This window comes from Grampus griseus (assembly GCF_964374135.1).
Source record: "Grampus griseus genome assembly, chromosome: 1".
NCBI classification, from domain to species: domain Eukaryota; kingdom Metazoa; phylum Chordata; class Mammalia; order Artiodactyla; family Delphinidae; genus Grampus; species Grampus griseus.
In genome coordinates, this window is record NC_139017.1 from 71,076,415 (window position 1) to 71,094,589 (window position 18,175).

At 49.2% G+C, this 18,175-nt stretch overlaps 2 protein-coding genes across 2 annotated transcripts; one reads left to right on the forward strand and one right to left on the reverse strand.

Annotated features, from left to right (window-relative positions):
* Positions 1–7,602: 7,602 nt before the first annotated feature.
* GLMP (glycosylated lysosomal membrane protein) lies at positions 7,603–11,642 on the forward strand. The gene is made up of 6 exons (XM_082673126.1): positions 7,603–7,716; positions 8,212–8,469; positions 8,673–8,873; positions 8,998–9,216; positions 9,690–9,946; positions 10,061–11,642. Exons 1-6 carry the CDS (start codon positions 7,639–7,641, stop codon positions 10,224–10,226), a joined length of 1,179 nt encoding a protein of 392 aa, XP_082529252.1. The 5' UTR covers positions 7,603–7,638; the 3' UTR covers positions 10,227–11,642.
* Positions 11,643–11,654: 12 nt separating this feature from the next.
* TMEM79 (transmembrane protein 79) lies at positions 11,655–15,556 on the reverse strand (the record flags this gene model as incomplete). The annotated part of the gene is made up of 3 exons (XM_082673127.1): positions 11,655–11,878; positions 14,303–14,516; positions 14,797–15,556. 3 exons carry the CDS (start codon positions 15,554–15,556, stop codon positions 11,665–11,667), a joined length of 1,188 nt encoding a protein of 395 aa, XP_082529253.1. The 3' UTR covers positions 11,655–11,664.
* Positions 15,557–18,175: the final 2,619 nt, after the last annotated feature.

Genomic DNA, 18,175 nt, shown 5'->3' on the forward strand with positions numbered 1-18,175 from the left:
TGTTTTTCAACCTTGGGTCATATCTCTGCCTCCTGGCAAGGAGGGAAGAGGCAAAAAACCTTACTGGGAAGAGATGGGAATGAGGTCATTCAGTATCTTTGCCTCCTTGAGAGGGTATTCTTCAGACTTCTCAGTAGATGCTGGTTGCGAAGGCTCTTGGAGTTCAAAGCATGATATTGTAAAGCTTAAAAAAGTACCACCTTGCATTCACCGCTCAAAGAACAGGAAGAACCTGTCCAAACCACGGGTGTTCCTTGTATGTGGTTGTACGTAGAGCAACACCCAGTACATGCTAGGGCTCAGGCATTTATCCTAAAGGACACAGAGCATCTGTTTCTGTACTGTATCCTGTAACTTTTCAGAATCCTTCCTATCATACCTAGAATTCTTTTTCTCTGCCCTCTCCCAGTGTTGTTGTTTTTTGGGGTTTTTTTGCGGTACGCGGGCCTCTCACTGTTGTGGCCTCTCCCGTTGCGGAGCACAGGCTTCGGACGCGCAGGCTCAGCGGCCATGGCTCACGGGCCCAGCCGCTCCGCGGCATGTGGGATCTTCCCGGACCGGGGCGCAAACCCGCGTCCCCTGCATTGGCAGGTGGACTCTCAACCACTGTGCCACCAGGGAAACCCCCAGTGGTGTTCTTGATTCCAGTCTATTTTGGCTTGCTGGCTTATTTTCCTGGCATGCTTGTGTCACAGTAGGACCTCTGCTTTCCCTGTAAGCAGAAACAAAAGATGTAAGTCCCATTTTGTGCTTTGTTTTTATCAAGACAAAAAATAAAATGTAGTGGCCCTGAGATGCTGGAAGCTAGGTGGGGCTAGCCTTTGATTTCTTTGGAGTCCTTCCTCTGGGCCTTCCACTGTCCCCTTTGTCCTCATGACTCATGCAATCAGACTGTGTCTCCTCCCTGACCACGGGACTTAGTGTTACTAAGCTGAATATTAGGTAGAATAATAATAGCTAGCACACATTGCCTATTGTATAATAGATACGTTCTGTTCACTTTGCATATTCTCAAAAGGACCCTATAAGGTAGGTAATAACCCCATTTTATGATGGGGAATCCAAAGCATAAAGTAGCTTGTCCAAGGGTCCCAAAGCTGATAAATGGCAGACCTAGAATTCCTGTGTAGGCAGTCTGCCTCTATAAGTGCATTCACAGCCGGCTGTGCTGCCTGAACAGAGGTGTGCTGTGGAAAAGGGCTTCTGGAGACTCTGTTCATGCCTAGTATTCAGCTTCCTGCTTAACCCAGTCTAAAGTCTTCAGCTTGGGACTTACCTGGTGGCACAGTGGTTAGGAGTCCACCTGCCAGTGCAGGGGACACTGGTCGTGCGCCACAACTACTGAGCCTGCGCTCTAGAGCCACAAGCCACAACTGCTGAGCCCGTGTGCCACACCACTGAAGCCCATGTGCCTAGAACCCGTGTTCCACAATAAGAGAAGCCACTGCAGTGGGAAGCCCGTGCTTGCTGCAACTAGAGGAAGCCCTCACAGTAACGAAGACCCAACGCGGCCAAAAATAAAATTAAAAAAAAAAATGAAGTCTTCAGCTTTTTCTCTTCAATGAGAGGCTCTGAAATAAGCCTACCTATCTTTTGCTGAAATCCCTGCGTCTTTACTTGCAGTGTTAATTCCCTTATAGCTTTAAGACCTTAAAGAAAGATGAGTTAATTCTCAAGTAGATAAAAATATCTTGAAGAAGTAGTGCTTGGAAGTTGTGGAGGGAGGAATTGCCTCCCATTTGCTCCTTAACACCTTTCTGGGTCCATTCTGGTTTCAGCTGTAATGGTTAAGCACTTGGATAATTGTACATAGTAGTCTTCCCTCCTGTCATCAGTGCCTCTTTATTCTTTTAAGACTTAAAAAGTCTCCTGAACCTATGAAAATTCCTCCTGGCATGTTAGATCAATCTGTACTCTTCAGTCTAGCTTTCAGAGCCCCTCTGTGCTGTTCAAAGGCTAAATTTAACAGTGATTAAAGGCTATCCAAGCCACTTTGTTGCCTGCGTGAACTCTAAATGATTCCATGAACACAACTTTGCTGCCACCTTGACTTTGTCATGGTTCTTCCCTGGCAAATTCCTGGATTCAAGTAAGTCCTATTCCACACCCCGCCCCCCAAAAGTGGTGTATTGGGGGTGGTGGGGAGACTTGAATTCTTATTTACTGAAACCCTTTGAACTCAGCCAAGACTCTTGCTTATATCCTTGCTTGTCAAGTCCAGAGTTGATAACCTCAGAGGGTACAAGTACTTTTTTTCTCAAGAAAAGTGAAAAGACTTTTTTTAAGTTTTATTGAAGTATAGTTGATTTAAGATTGTTTTAAAGTTCCAAAAGAATATTTATTAAATACAGAAAAATAGAAATGATTTTCTAAAGAATCCAAAGCCCCTTTATCTGAATCCAACCACTGTTAGTATTTTGTTATTTTTACTTCCAGTCTTATTTCTGTGCAAAACTTTATTTATTGAAAAAGAAAAACAAAAAAAAATAGGAACAGGGGCTTCCCTGGTGGCGCAGCGGTTGAGAGTCTGCCTGCCAATGCAGGGGACACGGGTTCGAGCCCTGGTCCGGGAGGATCCCACATGCCGCGGAGCAGCTGGGCCTGTGAGCCACAACTACTGAGCCTGCGCGTCCGGAGCCTGTGCTCCGCAACAAGAGAGGCCGCGATACTGAGAGGCCCGTGCACCGCGATGAAGAGTGGCCCCCGCTTGCCGCAACTAGAGAAAGCCCTCGCACAGAAACGCAGACCCAACACAGCAAAAATAAATTAATTAATTAATAAACTCCTACCCCTAACATCTTAAAAAAAAAAAAAAAGGAACAGAAAAAGCTCAACACATATAGAACATTTTTCTCATCTGTTAGTTTCACTTAGCATTGGGGTCAGAGGCATTTTCTCATGGCATTATAACTTCTCTGTAAATTTTTTTTAACATCTTTATTGAAATATAATTGCTTTACAATGGTGTGTTAGTTTCTGCTTTATAACAAAGTGAATCAGCTATACATATACATATATCCCCATATCTCCTCCCTCTTTCTTCTCCCTCCCACACTCCCTGTCCCACCCCTCTAGGCGGTCACAAAGCACAGAGCTGATCTCCCTGTGCCATGTGGCTGCTTCTGTTGTACAGCAAAGTGACATGTTTTTCGTATTCTTTTCCATTCTGGTTTATCACAGGATAATGAATGTAGTTCCTTGTGCTATATACAGTAGGACCTTGTTTATCCATTCTGTATGTGATAGTATGCATATGCTAATCCCAAACTCCCAATCCTTCCCTCCCCGACCCCCACCCCTTACTAACAACCACAAGTCTGTTCTCTACGTCTGTGAGTCTGTTTCTGTTCCGTAGATATATTCATTTGTGTTTTTTTCTTTCTTTCTTTTTTGGCCACACCACACAGCATGCGGGATCTTATTTCCCTCACCAGGGATCGAACCCGTGCCCCCTGCAGTGGAAGCACAGATTCTTAACCACTGGACCGCCAGGGAAGTCCTGTGTTGTATTTTAGATTCCACATGTAAGTGATATCATATGGTCCTTGTCTTTTTCTAAGTTACTTCGCTTAGTACGGTAATCTCTAGGTCCATCTATGTTGCTGCAAGTGGCACTATTTCATTCTTTTTTATGGATAATATTCCATTGTGTGTCTTGGCAATTGTAAATAGTGCTGCTATAGGGGGTGCATGTATCTTTTTAAATTATAGTTTTGTTTGGGTGTATGTCCAGTAGTGGGATTGCTGGATCACATGGCAACTCTATTTTTAGTTTTTTGAGGAACCTCCATACTGTTTCCCATAGTGGCTGCACCAATTTCTGTTCCCACCAACAGTGTAAGAGGGTTCTCTTTTTTCCACCCTCTCTCCAAAATTTATTATTTGTAGACTTTTTTTCTTTTTCTTTTTTCTAGCCGCACTGTGCGATATGCGGGATCTTAGTTTCCCAACCAGGGATCGAACCTGTGCTGCCTGCAGAGGAAGCACGGAGTCTTAACCACTGGACCATCAGGAAAGTGCCCTTGTAAACTTTTTAATGATGGCCATTCTGACTGGTGTGAGGTGGTACCTCATTGTAGGTTTTTCTTTATGTATAATTAATTTTTATTGCAGTATGGTTGATTTACTGTAGTTTTGATTTGCATTTCTTTAATAATTAGCGATGATGAGCATCTTTTCATATGCCTATTGGCCATCTGTATGTCTTCTTTGGAGAAATGTCTATTTAGGTCTTCTGCCCATTTTTCAATTGGGTTGTTTGTTTTTTTGTTATGGAGTTGTATGAGCTGTTTGTATATTTTGGAAATTAATCCCTTGTTGGTTGCATCATTTGCAGATATTTTCCCCCAGTACATAGGTTGTCTTTTCGTTTTGTTTATGGTTTCCTTTGTACAGAAGCTTGTAAGTTTGATTAGGTCCCAGTTGTTTATTTTTGCTTTTATTTCTGTTGCCTTGGGAGACTGACCTAAGAAAACATTGGTACAATTTATGTCAGAGAATGTTTTGCCTATGTTCTCTTCTAGGAGTTTTATGGTGTCATGTCTTATATTTAAGCCTTAAGCCATTTTGAGTTTTTTTTTGAGTATGGTGTGAGGGTGTGTTCTAACTTCATTGATTTACACGTGGCTGTATAACTTTTCCAACACCACTTGCTGAAGATACTGTGTTTTCCCCATTGTATGTTCTTGCCTCCTTTGTCAAAGATTAATTATCTATAGGTGTGTGGGTTTATTTCTGGGCTCTCTATTCTGTTCCATCTGTTTTTGTGCCAATACCACGCTGGTATCTTTTTTTTTTTTTAATTTTTTGGCCATACTGCACAGATTGTGGGATCTTAGTTCCCTAACCAGGGACTGAACCCTCGCCCCCTGCAGTGGAAGCATGGAGTCTTAACCACTGGACCACCAGGGAAGTCCAATACCACACTGTTTTGATTACCATAGCTTTGTAGTATTGTCCGAAGTCTGGGAAGGCAACGCTTCCTACTTTGTTCTTTTTCCTAAGGATTGCTTTGGCAATTCTGGGTCTTTTATGCTTCCATGTACATTTTAGGATTATTTGTTCTAGTTCTGTGAAAAATGTCATGGGTAATTTGATAGGGATTGCATTAAATCTGTAGATTGCTTTGGGTAGTAAGGCCAGAAAAATGAAAGTTTTTAAGGAAACTTTAGTTTATCCTAGAGTAGCCATTTGGGGAAAAAATTAAATTGGATCCTTTCTTCATTTATTACAACAAAATTAATTCCAGGCGACTGAAAGATTTAAATATAAGAGTACTAGAAGAAGACACGAGATTTAAAAACATACTTACCAGGGGAATTCCCTGGCAATCCAGTGGTTAGGACTCTGCGCTTTCACTACCAAGGGCGCGGGTTCCATCCCTGGTCAGGGAACTAAGATCCTGCAAGTTGCACAGTGTGGCTGTAAGTAAGTAAGTAAGTAAATAAATAAAGACTTATCAGAGTGGGGAAAAATAATAAATGTAACTACATAGAATATTTGCATGGCAAAAAAAGAACAAATGGGAGAGGGAGAATGATGTTTGCAACAATACAAGAGTTGATTTCCTTGAACTTTTAGAACTTGGCCATTAAGCAGATAGGGCCGGGCTTCCCTGGTGGCGCAGTGGTTGAGAGTCCGCCTGCCGATGCAGGGGACACGGGTTCGTGCCCCGTTTCGGGGAGATCCCACATGCCGCGGACCGGCTAGGCCCGTGAGCCATGGCCGCTGAGCCTGCGTGTCTGGAGCCTGTGCTCCGCAACGGGAGAGGCCACAACAGTGAGAAGCCCGCTTACTGCAAAAAAAAAAAAAAAAAAAAAAGAAGATAGGGCCTCAGAAAAATAGGCAAAGTGTATAAATAGCTCCAGAGAAGCAAAAAATAAATGACTAATAAAGCATGAAGAGATGTTTAACCTTATTCATAGGGAAATGCAAATTAAGTTTGGTAAGCACTTGCCAGGGTGTGGGGGAAATGGGCTCTCAGACATGGTGTGAGTGTCAATTGATGAACCTCATAGAGGGCAACTTGACTGGGCAATTCTACTCCTGGGTGTTTATCCTATAGATTTGGTTACAAATATGTATGAAATGCTTTTCATACAGGGATATTCCTTTCAGTGTTGTTTGCCGTAGCAAAATGTTGGATACTATCAAGGTTCTGGCTAAATATACCCATGGAACGTCCACCATGCAATGAAGACTAGAGAATGAGACAACTCCAAGTGCATTGATACAGAACATTCCTCAATGTATAAGTGAAAAAACAAACTGCAGAACAGTGGATTCCGTTGTATCTTATTATACATATATATGTGTGTATATATGTATATGTATATATGTATTATCAAGTGTGCACACACATACACACACTTGAGGGAGTTCCCTGGCAGTCCAGTGGTTAAGACTGCACTTCCACTGCAGGGGGCACGGGTTCGATCCCTGGTCAGGGAACTAAGATCCCAGATGCCACATGGCGCGGCCAAAAAACACCCAACAAAACATACACTCGAGCATGCATAGAATATTTTATGAAGGACACATGAGAAACTGATAATAGTGGTTGTCTCAAGGAAGGACCCAGGTTGCTGGGGAATAGGGGTGGTACCCTTTGGTACCTTATGAATATTGTACTGTATGCATTTTTTATTAGCCAGAATAATTTTAGGATTAGGCAAAACAAACAAACAAACCAAAAACAAAAAAACAAGAAAGGACTTCCCAGGTGGCGCAATGATTAGGAATCCGCCTGCCAATACAGGGCACACAGGTTCGATCCCTGGTCTGGGAAGATCCCACATGCTGCAGAACAACTAAGCCTGTGCGCCACAACTACTGAGCCCACGTGCTGCAACTACTGAAGCCTGTGCGCTCTAGGGCTCACGCGTCGCAGTGAAGCCCATGCACCTAGAGCCTGTGATCCGCAACAAGAGAAGCCACCACAATGAGAAGCCCGTGCACCGCAACGAAGATTAGCCCCCACTTGCCGCAACTAGAGAAAGCCCGCGCACAGCAACAAAGACCCAACGCAGCCAAAATATATATAAAATTTAAAAATTAAAGAAAAAAACCAAGAAAAATAAAAAGTGCATTCATTCAGCCAGACATGAACTCCCTCCTATGACAATTATGTATCACTTTCATGTCCTGTTTTCTGAGGTTTCTTTTCTCCACAATAAAATTGTGAGCTCTTCCAGGACAAGAACCTGCATAGCTGGGGGCTCAATAAATATTAAAAACTGACAAAAAGAACCCTCTGAGGTGTGCTATCTCTTCCATCGAATTCCTTCAAATTCTTCTCAGTGCCTTCCCTGCCACAGAGTCATTCTATAGATTACATTTGAATGTTGAATCCAGACATCATGCCTGCTTATAGGTAACTTTAGCGGGACCAGTTGGGTAGGAGAGGTTGGGAGGATGTCTGCAGATCTAGCCTGGGATGACTTGCTTGCCAGGTCAGTTGGGGATGACGAACTCCTAACCTTTCTGATTCTATTCTCACTCACAAATCTGGGTTAAGGGAGGCGGTCTCTTTAAGAACTGTTGTGATGGTCCCGCCCTTTAAAGAGATCAGCTGGATCTGTGAGTCACATGATTTCAGCGTCTCTTCCGCCTTCTGAAGTTGGGACTGCATGAGAAGCTATGAGGAGCGCCGTGCTCCTCCTGAGCCTACTTCTGACAGCAGCTCCGTTTGGCCTTCTGGGGGAGGAGACCCGCCAGGTGAGGGGCTAGAGCAGTAGGTGTTTCCGGATATGCTACCTTGAAGGGTGGTTGGAATCTAGGGCAAACAATTGGTGGGGGTGGAGTGTGCTTGCATTGACAAAAGAGTTTTTCAAACTGGGGGTCGGAGCAGCCATGGGTCACGGGACAGGATTGTGGAGCAGGGTGGATGTGAGAGCTTCCTGTCTTCTGGTGAAACCTGGACCTTGACTTAGTTCTGAGTGAGCCAGGTCCAAACAAGTGTTGGATTTCTTTCTTCCTCTCAGCCCTGTGCCCTGATCTCTCCACCAGGGTCAAGGCAGTTCTGGCTCTACCCACCTCTGCCCTTTACAAGAAGGTTCTGTTAGCTCCCACAAGCATTCCTCTTGCCTAGGCCCCCAAGGTCCCACCCTTTCCTCATCATTTTCCAAGGCCCCTCTCCTTATCCCCAAACTTCTTTGCTCTGTGTCTCTCCCTGATCCTGTTTGCTTGACCCTCCACTGCTCCATGTTCCAGGTGTCTCTGAAGGTCATCTCTGAATGTCTGGACCCTTCCCAGAACCTGCTTCATATCCGGGCAGTGGGTGCCACTTCCACCCTGCACTATGTGTGGAGCAGCCTGGGACCCCCAGCCGTGCTGCTGGTGGCCACCAACACCCCCAACAGCACCCTGAGTGTCAACTGGAGCCTCCTGATTTCCTCTGAGCCTGACGGGGGTCTCATGGTGCTCCCCAAGGAGAGCATCCAGTTTTCTTCTGCCGTCGTCTTTACCAGGGTGAGGAGGTTGGGGGAGAACCAAGGGGAAGAGTGCAGAGGTGAGGGTTCATTCGAGTTAGAGGGAGAAACTGAAGACTGGGGGTAGGTGAAGTCGAGTCAGGTATGAGAGCCTGGGGTGGGGCCAGTGAACGGGTGGTGGTGGTGATTCAGGAGAAAGCTGGACTCAGGCAAGCCTAGTCCCTCCGCACCCCCACCCGCCAGCTGTTTGAGTTTGACAGCACCGACACATCCGATGCAGCCGCAAAGCCTCCAGGAAAATCATATCCCCCATACTCCTTGGCCGATTTCTCCTGGGACAACATCACTGACTCATTGGATCCTGCCACCCTGAGTGCCACATTTCGAGGCCACCCCATTCACGACCCCACTGGGGCTTTTGCCAGTGGCAGCCTGGCCTTCAGGGTAAGGGTATGGGGAATCAGAACTCAAAAGGCTGGTTTACGAGGGTGGGAGTTAATGATGGGGGTTGCCTTCAAACACAGGCATCCACCTGCTTCCCACACCTCCCATGCCTCTTCCATCCTAGGTTCAGGCCTTCTCCGGATCTGGCCGACCGGCCCAACCCCCTCGCCTCCTGCACACAGCGGACACCTGCCAGCTAGAGGTGGACCTGGTTGGGGCCTCTCCCCGGGGAAACCACTCCTTGTTTGGGCTGGAGGTAGCCACGTTGGGCCATGGCCCTGACTGCCCCTCAGTGCAGGAGCAGCACTCCATCGATGATGAATATGCACCTGCCGTCTTCCAGGTCAGGCTTCCAGCAGAGAAGCAGATGGGTGTGGGGTGAAGGGGGACCCCATTAGGACCTCAGAGAATCATTCAACCATTTACCATTTAGCAACACTTCACTCAGCTCCTTTAAGTGCTGGGCACTGTGCTAATGAATTAGCCCAGTCTCTGCTCTCAGTGGAGGAGCCAGAGGGAAGGCAGTACAGTGTGACTAGTGCTCTGACAGATGGGATTTGCAAGGGCCCGGGGGCCCAAAGGAGGGAGCTGAGTGCAGGCTTGCTGAGTGTTGAGGCTGGAAAAGGACCCAGTGCCATCCAGTCCAGCTCCCCTTTCTACAGAGGAGAGATCGATGCAAACAGCCTGTGAGTTCTAGAACCAGGCCTAGGATTCAGGACAACTCGTGACAGACAGAGGCTGGGAAAGGGTGGGGGAACAGAAAGGTCGGGCATCTTTCTGGTCCTCCTCATCTTGCCTGTTTGCCTTTCTCCCCAGTTGGACCAGCTGCTATGGGGCTCCCTCCCATCAGGCTTCATGCAATGGCGACCAGTGGCTTTCTCTCAGAAGCAGGGGGGCCGGGAATCAGCCATGCCCTGCCAAGCTTCCCCTCTTTACCCCACCTTGGCATACCTTCTCCCCCAGTCACCCATTGTCCGAGCCTTCTTTGGGTCCCAGAACAACTTCTGTGCCTTCAATCTGACATTTGGGACTTCCACAGGCCCTGGCTACTGGGACAAACACTACCTCAGCTGGTGAGAGTCAGGGCCTGGGCCAAGGGTTTGGGAGGTCGAAGTGGAGGAGGGTTGGGCCTCTCGGCCTTCCCCGCTAAGCCTGCTCACCTCTCTTTCTCACTCTGCTCGCTCTAGGTCCATGCTCCTGGGTGTGGGCACCCCTCCAGTAGATGCCTTGTCCTCGCTAGTCCTAGGCATCATGGCAGTGGCTCTGGGTGCTCCAGCGCTCATGCTGCTGGCAGGAGGCGTGTTTCTGCTGCTGGGCCACAAGCGGTACTCAGAATATCAGCCTATAAACTGAGGCCTGCTCTCTAGAGGGAAGGACATTACTGGAACTGCCTTGCTGGTCTGCAGGTTTGAGGGTCAGTATTCCTAGCCAGCTGCTCCCTTTTCACATCTTGCTTTTCTGCAGAACCTCAGAGACCAGCCTCAACTTCCTGCGGACCCAGGTGGGGCTTCCTTCAAACTTTGAGGAGGGACCAGGGACAGAGTGATTGCTAGAGGGAGGGTCCCCTCCTCGTTGCCTCCCCGCCCCTCCACCCCCCCATTTCCCTTGAATGGGACTCACAGGCCTAAATGAGAGGCCTTCTGACTTGTCTGCTACCCTGGAGGGCATGAAATAGACTAAGTTTTTCCCCAGGGCTTGTCTCCCAGTGTGTGAGTGTTGCTGGGTCTGGTTCCAGGGAATGAGAGGGCTGGAGGCGGGCATGGAAGGCAATTTCTTGTTTGCAGCGCCGTTTCTTCCCCAGGCCCAGTTCTCTCCCTTGCCATGGGACCAGGCTCCTGCCGGCCACTCTTCAACATGTGCAGCTGGGAGGTCCCTGGTGCAGTCTGAATCAAACAAGGATGGGACACTTGAGACGAGGGCGCAAACACGAAGGAAGAGCCAAGGAAGACAGTGGTAGTTGTTTATTGTTACACACACATTCACATGGGGTTAACATCAACCACTATGTCTTCCCACCACTCCCAGCCACCACAGGTGTGGGTGTGTGCGCGCACGCACTCACGCACACACACACACACAAACACACACACACACACACACATACACGCCTCCTGGGAGGCAGGTTTCCCTGTCTGCTCCTCTTCCCATGAGAGAGGTATGACTTCTGGGCAGTATGGAGGTGCAAGGTTACAGGGACCTAAAGGGTTGGAAGGGAGGAGGCAGCCACACTGGATTGGGACAGCTGTAATTGACTTGACTGAGGCTCAAGGGCCTATATGGCCAGTCATGGAGGGTCCTGAATACAGGTCCCCAAGAAGGTTTTCACCAGACATGAACGTCCTATTTGATCTGATGGCCAGCCATTACCTTTAGGCATGGGCAAGGTTTCTAGTCTCTTTGAGGCCCTCTGCTTGGACACCCAGCACAGAAATGGTCAGAGTTTTGGCTGTGGCTCTGCTGGCTGCCTTACAGGAGGCTGGAGAGTGGAGCAGAGTCCAGCCATTGTGGGCCCTAGCGGCAGTGGTGGGAGGCTGCTCAGGAAGGAACCAAGCCTCTGCTCCTGGTCCTGTGTCCTCAGCATCCTTAAGGAATATGGCTGTCCACCTCTTTCCCTGAAAGAATGTCTGAGTCCCTCCCGCCTAATTGTCCCAGGCTCCAAAGGTGAAGGGGAGTGCCCCAGCTCGGAGAGCAGGGGACAGTCCAGGCTCTGATTGGATGGGACCCCTGCCGGGGCAGTAGGTGGGTTCATCCCACCCAGGTACCAGGGCTGGGAGCAAGGGGGTGGGGCGGCTTAGCCCCAGGAGCGAGGCCTGTAGTCTGAGGCTGAGCGGGCGTGGTCAGGGTAGTCCAGGCGGCTCTCAGAGGCAGTGAGCATGCGTTCGGGCTCCACCACGAACATATAGTAGAGGTTCCACACCAGCATGGACAGCAGGGGCAGGAATGTCAGGCCGTAGCCAAAGCCTCGGAAGGAGCGGCCCACGGCAAAGGTCAGCCAGTATATCAGCCTGGGAGGCAAGAAAAGATCAGGCTTTCCTTGAGGGGAGTACATGAGCTAACTGGCAACAGGCTGATGATGGGGAGAATACAAAGTGAAGGCAGTAGCTGGGTGTTGGTCAGCACAACTGATACCTCTAAAGACAGCCAGTGTTTATGTACTTACCATGTGCCAGGCATGGTACCAATTACTTTAGGGGCAATGTTTAATTTAATTTAGACCCCCGCATCTCTATGAAGTGTGAATATTGTTCACCTCCCTCTTTGTGTACTTTTCAAATTTTAATTAAAAAATTTTGAGTAGGCAGTATACGTTTACATGGTTCAAAATTCAAAGGTACCAGTGAGTATAGTAAAATGTCTTCCTTTACTGATTCCCAGATACCCTATTCTCGTCCTTCACCTTCTCACCTCTTCCACTCCCACCCCAGACATCCAGTATTATGGTTTCTTGTACATCGTGATGTTTTCTGTACATATGAGCAAAAAGATTTATGTTTTCCTTTTCTCTTTTTTTTTGGAAGTTTGGTAGCATACTAAATATGAGATTGTTCTGCACATTGATTTTTTCCCCTCATTTAATGTATCTTGGAGATTGTGTTATATTAGTATATAAACAGCTTCATTATTTCACAGCTGCAGTACATTCCATTGTATTTACTTCCCCTTTTGCAGATGAAGAAACTAAGATTCCAAAAGGGTTAAGTAAGACTGGTCCAAAGTCACACATTGGGGAAATAGTAAAACCATGGTTTGAACCCATGCCTGTTCATCACCCCGTCTCCTGCCCCTCAGGGAAGGGAGAGAGTAAGGAAACCAGCTTCAAGAGAGCTTGAAGCCCAGAGGGATGGACTAGGCACAACCAAATTTCCCCTCTTGGAAGATCCATTCAAAATACACACTCCTCAGTGGCGGGAGGGCAGCAGCTTCCTCTTAATATATGAAGGATCACTTATTACAAAATTGTGATGTCTCTATTTTTTTTTACCTGGGAAACGGAGGAAAGAGTAACTGCTGCTTTTCTACTGCACCAGGAGGCAGCATAGCATAATAATAATATGAAAGTTCACATTTAGTGAACACTTACCAAGTACTAGACTGTTGCAAGCACTCTACATGAATTAACTCACTTAATCTTCACAATAACTCCATTTTACAGATGATGAAACTGAGGCACAAAATACTTAAGTAACTTGCCCATGGTAGGGAAGAAGGACCCTGGATGAGAGAAGGAAGGGACCTGGGTTCTAGTCCTGCCTCTGCTGCTGACTGACCTATGCGAGTCTTCTCCCCCAATCTGTAGTCACTTTCTCTCTGTAAAATGGGTGAGATGGACCAGACGATTGCTGGTCCTTTAGCTCCCTGATGATTCTTGGTGCTTAAACCAACTTCTGTCTGAGACCAGCATTCCCCGAGAGAGAGATGGGAGGTTGAGTTACATGAGCAGGAACATATTTATCTTGGGAAACATCTACTGGGAGAACTTGCAGGGCTGAATGATGGTCAGGAGGCTGGTGGGACAAATGACCACTAGACTACAGTCAGAAGTGACAGGAAGACAGATTTAAGCTAAATAGGAAGAATGCTTTAGCAGTTAAAGCTACCTGGAATGCTCTATGGAAAATAACAAAAGGAAATGTATTAGGGGACAAAATGGAAAGCCTGCATTTGGCTTCAGAAATTCCAAGGTGCCTTCTGGGTTAACAGTAGTTCACGTGAAAACACCCCTAAGGATTTCAGGTGCCTACAAATTCTAAATGAAAGCAGAGTAATGAGGCTGCCATGAGACCTATGTGGCCTTGGCTTGTATGAACAGGACAATACCCTTGACCCCATCCCTCCCATTTGACAGGAGAATTTCCTGCCTAGAGGGAAGGACACAGGATAGTGAAGGGACCAGGGCCATTTAGCAAAGTAAACACTGGGGAAGCAGAGTGTTGGAGTGGGGGAATTGAGAGCTGTTTTCAAAGATCTGAATTTGTCTAGGCAATTACAGAGGTCAGAGTCAGGGCGGCAGTTTTTAGCACAATATAAAAAAGGACTTTCTAATAATTAGGACTTCTGAAAAATGAAACAAGACTGCCTTACAAAGAACTAAGCACTTGGTCACAGGGGCTGTTCAACCAGTGTTCAGCCAGTGGCCACCTGACCAGAGTGCCACAGAGGAGTGGCCGCAAGGGGTGGGAGGTTGGTCTAGGTGACACCTGAAAGCCTTTCCAGTTCTAGGTTGATACATGTCTCTTATGAAAGACATATGAGCTGATCACCTGCTACCAGGTGAGGTAAAGTACAAGGAAGAAAGTGACTCAACTTTCCGGGGTGCACATTTGGGCTGCTGCAGAATCCAGAAAGCTCCCTGGCTCTCCAGACATTCAGATGCCTGGGCCTCTTGAGCACCAGCACCTCCCTCTGCCCCACCCCCAGCCCCAGCTCACCGGGAGATGGCGAAGAGACCAGTGAGCAGAGGGAGCAGTTTGAGGGTGTCTTGGGGCAGGTAGGTGGAAAGCACGGCCAGGTTGAAGAAGTAGAGGATGAAGAGCTGGACTGACTGGGCCACGTATCGCCGGTGGATCTCCACCTCCCGTCGTGGCTCCCCAAAGGGCCGCAGGGCAGAAAAGCACAACAGGCTCAGCCCGTACACCAGGATCCCTGGGTAGGGTTGGAGGACACATAGGGTCAGGAGAGGAGCGGCAGGCAGGAAGCTGGAGGCAGGGTTCGTAGCAGAGAGCTCATGGGCATGGGCTCTGCACCGTGGGTGGGGCTGAGGTGGTCCTGGGAGGAGGTGGGCACACAGGGGTGACAGGGTGTGGGAGGCCCTGAGGGTCCAGGTCTAGTGAAGGGAAACTCCCCTGCTCCCCAAGCCAGGCAGGCCCTGCCCTCCAGCCGAGCTCCCACATGCCCCCTCCCTTCTTGCAGGGCCCAGGCTCACCCAGTACAATGGGGAAGGTGGCAAAGACCCCGCAGCGCAGCGTGTAGATGAGGCGGGAACTCATGGTCGGCAGGCGCGGGGCATCGAAGGGCAGGAAGGCATATGCCCCATAGAGCAGGCAGGGGAAGAGGATGAGGGCGGCTCCCACCGAGGCCATGGCCCTCAGCCCCTCATGGCCTCCACGTCCCCTGCAGCACCCACAGGAGTACCCAGGCGGCCTCACCACTGCCTCGGCCCACTTGCGCTCCGGGGGCTCAGGGTGGGTGGCCCGGGTGGGCAGGAAGGTCTGGCGGCGCTCACCCTCGCTGGCCTCACAGCACACAATGAGGTCTTCCTGGGGCCGCCGCTCAATGCACTGTAGGTCGATGGGCACGAAGGCCCGGGCCACCTTCTCGGGCAGCAGGCTGGCGTCATCTTCGGGCAACTCCTCTAGCTTGGTGGGTGGCTCTGACTTAAGGGGCTCAGGCTCAATGTTCCTCCAGCCAGGGGGATCTGAGAACGGGGCACTGGGCTGGGGACCAGTCCCCCAGGGCAAGGTGGCAGCCTCACTTACTGTGCTGTCTAGACCATCCTCCGTCCCCTCTCCGGCTGTGGGAGACCCAGCTGAAGATCCCGCTCTGGAGGACTCAGCTCCAGGGGACTCAACCCCATCTTCCCCTTCCAGCTTCCGGCCATTGGGGACCAAAGCCTGGGGTGGGCTCTTCTCCAGGGCCTCCGGCCCCTTCACTTCCAGCAGGGCCAGGGTCTCGGGTTCTGTCATCCTGGGGCTTCACTTCTGGGGTCTACCGCAAGGTCATGTCACCCTGGAGGGAGTAAAGTTCTTTCAGAAGCTGCCATCCTCTGGCCCTCAGGAAGGGCTGACAGAACAGGAAGTCTCCAGGGCAGCCGGCCTCATGGACTTTAGTCCTTTCTGGGACCTTAGGGAGAACATGGTCCGGAGGAAGGTGTTGAAACAGAGGGAGGCAGGAGGGAAGTGAGAGCCGAAATGGAGGCACCCTTTCGACATCAAATGCTATTCAGCAGGAGAGGGTGAGTCAGGGGGCACAGGTGCTGGCAGCTGTGGCCTCAGCCAGCCTCCACCCACGCCTTCTACCCCCTCCACCAAAACCCCTGGGGTCATGGCCACCCTAATGCAGGAATGGGAGGAAAAGGAGAGGTCTAGAATTTTGCCAAGGATTTTATTCCCACTAAGGATATTCTTGTGGGACAGAGAAGATGCCCCTTCACCTCCACACCTCCCATTCCCCTGCAGATCCCCAACTGGAACTCTCCTGGCAACTGATACCAATGATTTGCCAAGAGATCTGTCCCAAGGAACTGGCAACAGCAGTGCATCCTGTTCTTTTGTCACCAATCTGGATACCTGGTCAGTTTCCAAACTTCTCAGTAACCCACCCACAACGTCTCCGGAGGGCCTGAGTCTGTTCATTCTGATCTCTAAGTCTAATCAAGACTTTCCCGTGCCTCCTCGCTGGTCTTTCTTCCCTCCCTGCCGCCTTCCATCTCACTGCTTCTGGATGGGGCTGATTCCCCTCTCTCCATCTCCTCAAGGACCTCCTAACCCTTAGTGTCTGGACCCATGACACCCACTTACTTTCCATCTGGAGAGAGGTAGAGGGTCCCCAGTGTCCGGGAAGGAGCTGCCCAGCTCCCTGCTGGCTCTGCGAGTATTCCTCTCAGTCTCCCTCCCTTTACCTGTGTCTCCAAACCAGTCTGACCAGAGCAGGTGCGGCCCAGTTTAAAGGGGCAGGCCCCGCCCTGCTGAATCTGCCGACAGAAAAAGCATTAAAGGAGGACGTCATCCTTTCTGAAAGTGGGGGTGCAGCTGATCATAGAGGTAAGTGTGTGTCCTAGCAACATGGGATGCGTAGGAACCCTCAGCACAGGAAAGCAAAGGAGGAAGAAGTGGGTTTGGGCATCAGAGGGTGCTTGGAGTAGATTGGGATACCCAAAAAGAGGTTGAATTTCTACACTTATTCATTCAATATTTATTGAGCACCTATTATTAGCTAGGCACAGACACAGGAAAGAGCAAGATGACAGGCAAAGTGTCTGTGCTTGGGACTTCCCTGGTGGCGCAGTGGTTAAGAATCCGCCTGCCAATGCAGCGTGCACAGGTTCTATCTCTGGTCTGGGAAGAGCCCAGATGCCACGGAGCAACTAAGCTCGTGTGCCACAACTACTGAGTCTGTGCTCTAGAGCCTGCGCGCCTAGAGCCTGAGCTCCACAACAAGAGAAGCCACCGCAATAAGAAGGCCGCGCACCACAACGAAGAGTAGCCCCTGGAAGAGCAGCCCCGCTCCCTGCAACCAGAGAAAGCCAGAAAGCCCACGTGCAGCAACAAAGACCCCACGCGGCCAAAAAAAAAAAGCCTCTGCGCTTAAAGAGCTTGTTCTTTTGGGATAACAGATAATAAAGAAGCCTAGCAACTAAACCAATATGACAATTTCAGTAGGGAAAACCTCTTTGCCAGAATGATATTTGAGCTGAGACTTGATGGGAAATCAGGAGAACGAGTGTTCCAGGCAGAGAAACAGCAGGTGAAAGGCCAATAAGTGGAAAAGACAGGTTGTTTCAGGAACAGAAAGAAGGTCGGTGTCTGGAAAAGGAATTTATGTTCCCATTACAGTGGTACACAGGTCCCCTGAACACCTTGCCTTTTAGGTTAGGTTTAAGGTTTAAGAAAGCAATTGGAATCCAAGGTGATCTTTCCGGGGGCAGAAACGCTTAAGGGTGTACCTTCTCAGTCCTGTGGATCTTTTCCCCTGAAGTTATTTGAGCTTTGTGAGGGCAGGGACAGTGTCTGGATTGCTCATCTCTGTGTCTCCAGAACCCAGCATCGTGACTGGAAGACAGCAGGTGTTCAATAAATGTTTGCTGGACTGGTGAGAGATGAACATGCAAGTGGAAATCTTTGGGTTGGGGTGCGGGAGCTGAAGGGCCGAGGTGCCTGTACAAGAGTCCTGTATTGGAGGGCCTTACTCTTACGCTATGCTTGACTCTTTCCAAGAAAATTTTCACATACACGTTTTTTGTTTGTTTAAATAATGGGGGAAAAGGGAGAAGTGGAATCACCCTAACTAGTAATCTGAAAGGGGCTCGGCTCAAATGTGGCGGGGGTGCGGGGTGCGGGCAGAAGGATGGACCAAATGACCACCGTCGGACAAAGCAAAGTCATACTCCTAGCTGTGAGTCCATCTGCCCGGATCCAGCTTAGCCTCAGCTCCCCCGCAGAGTTCACTGTTCGTTCTCTGACAGCTTTGTCAATAAAGTTTTTCGCAAGGGCTTGCAGAAGCCAGAAAGATGCCATGCTGCCCACAGTTAGTTCTGGCAACTTCCCGGGAGGGAAAACGAGTTTCGCGAGATTTGGTAGTGGCAG

Excerpts from the sequence above, each read along its gene's own strand:
- GLMP (XM_082673126.1), top strand. The coding sequence starts at position 7,639 with ATGAGGAGCGCCGTGCTCCTCCTGAGCCTACTTCTGACAGCAGCTCCG. Across the intron at positions 7,717-8,211 it reads TGGGGGAGGAGACCCGCCAG|GTGTCTCTGAAGGTCATCTC; the intron begins GTGAGGGGCTAG and ends TCCATGTTCCAG. Across the intron at positions 8,470-8,672 it reads CTGCCGTCGTCTTTACCAGG|CTGTTTGAGTTTGACAGCAC; the intron begins GTGAGGAGGTTG and ends CCCACCCGCCAG.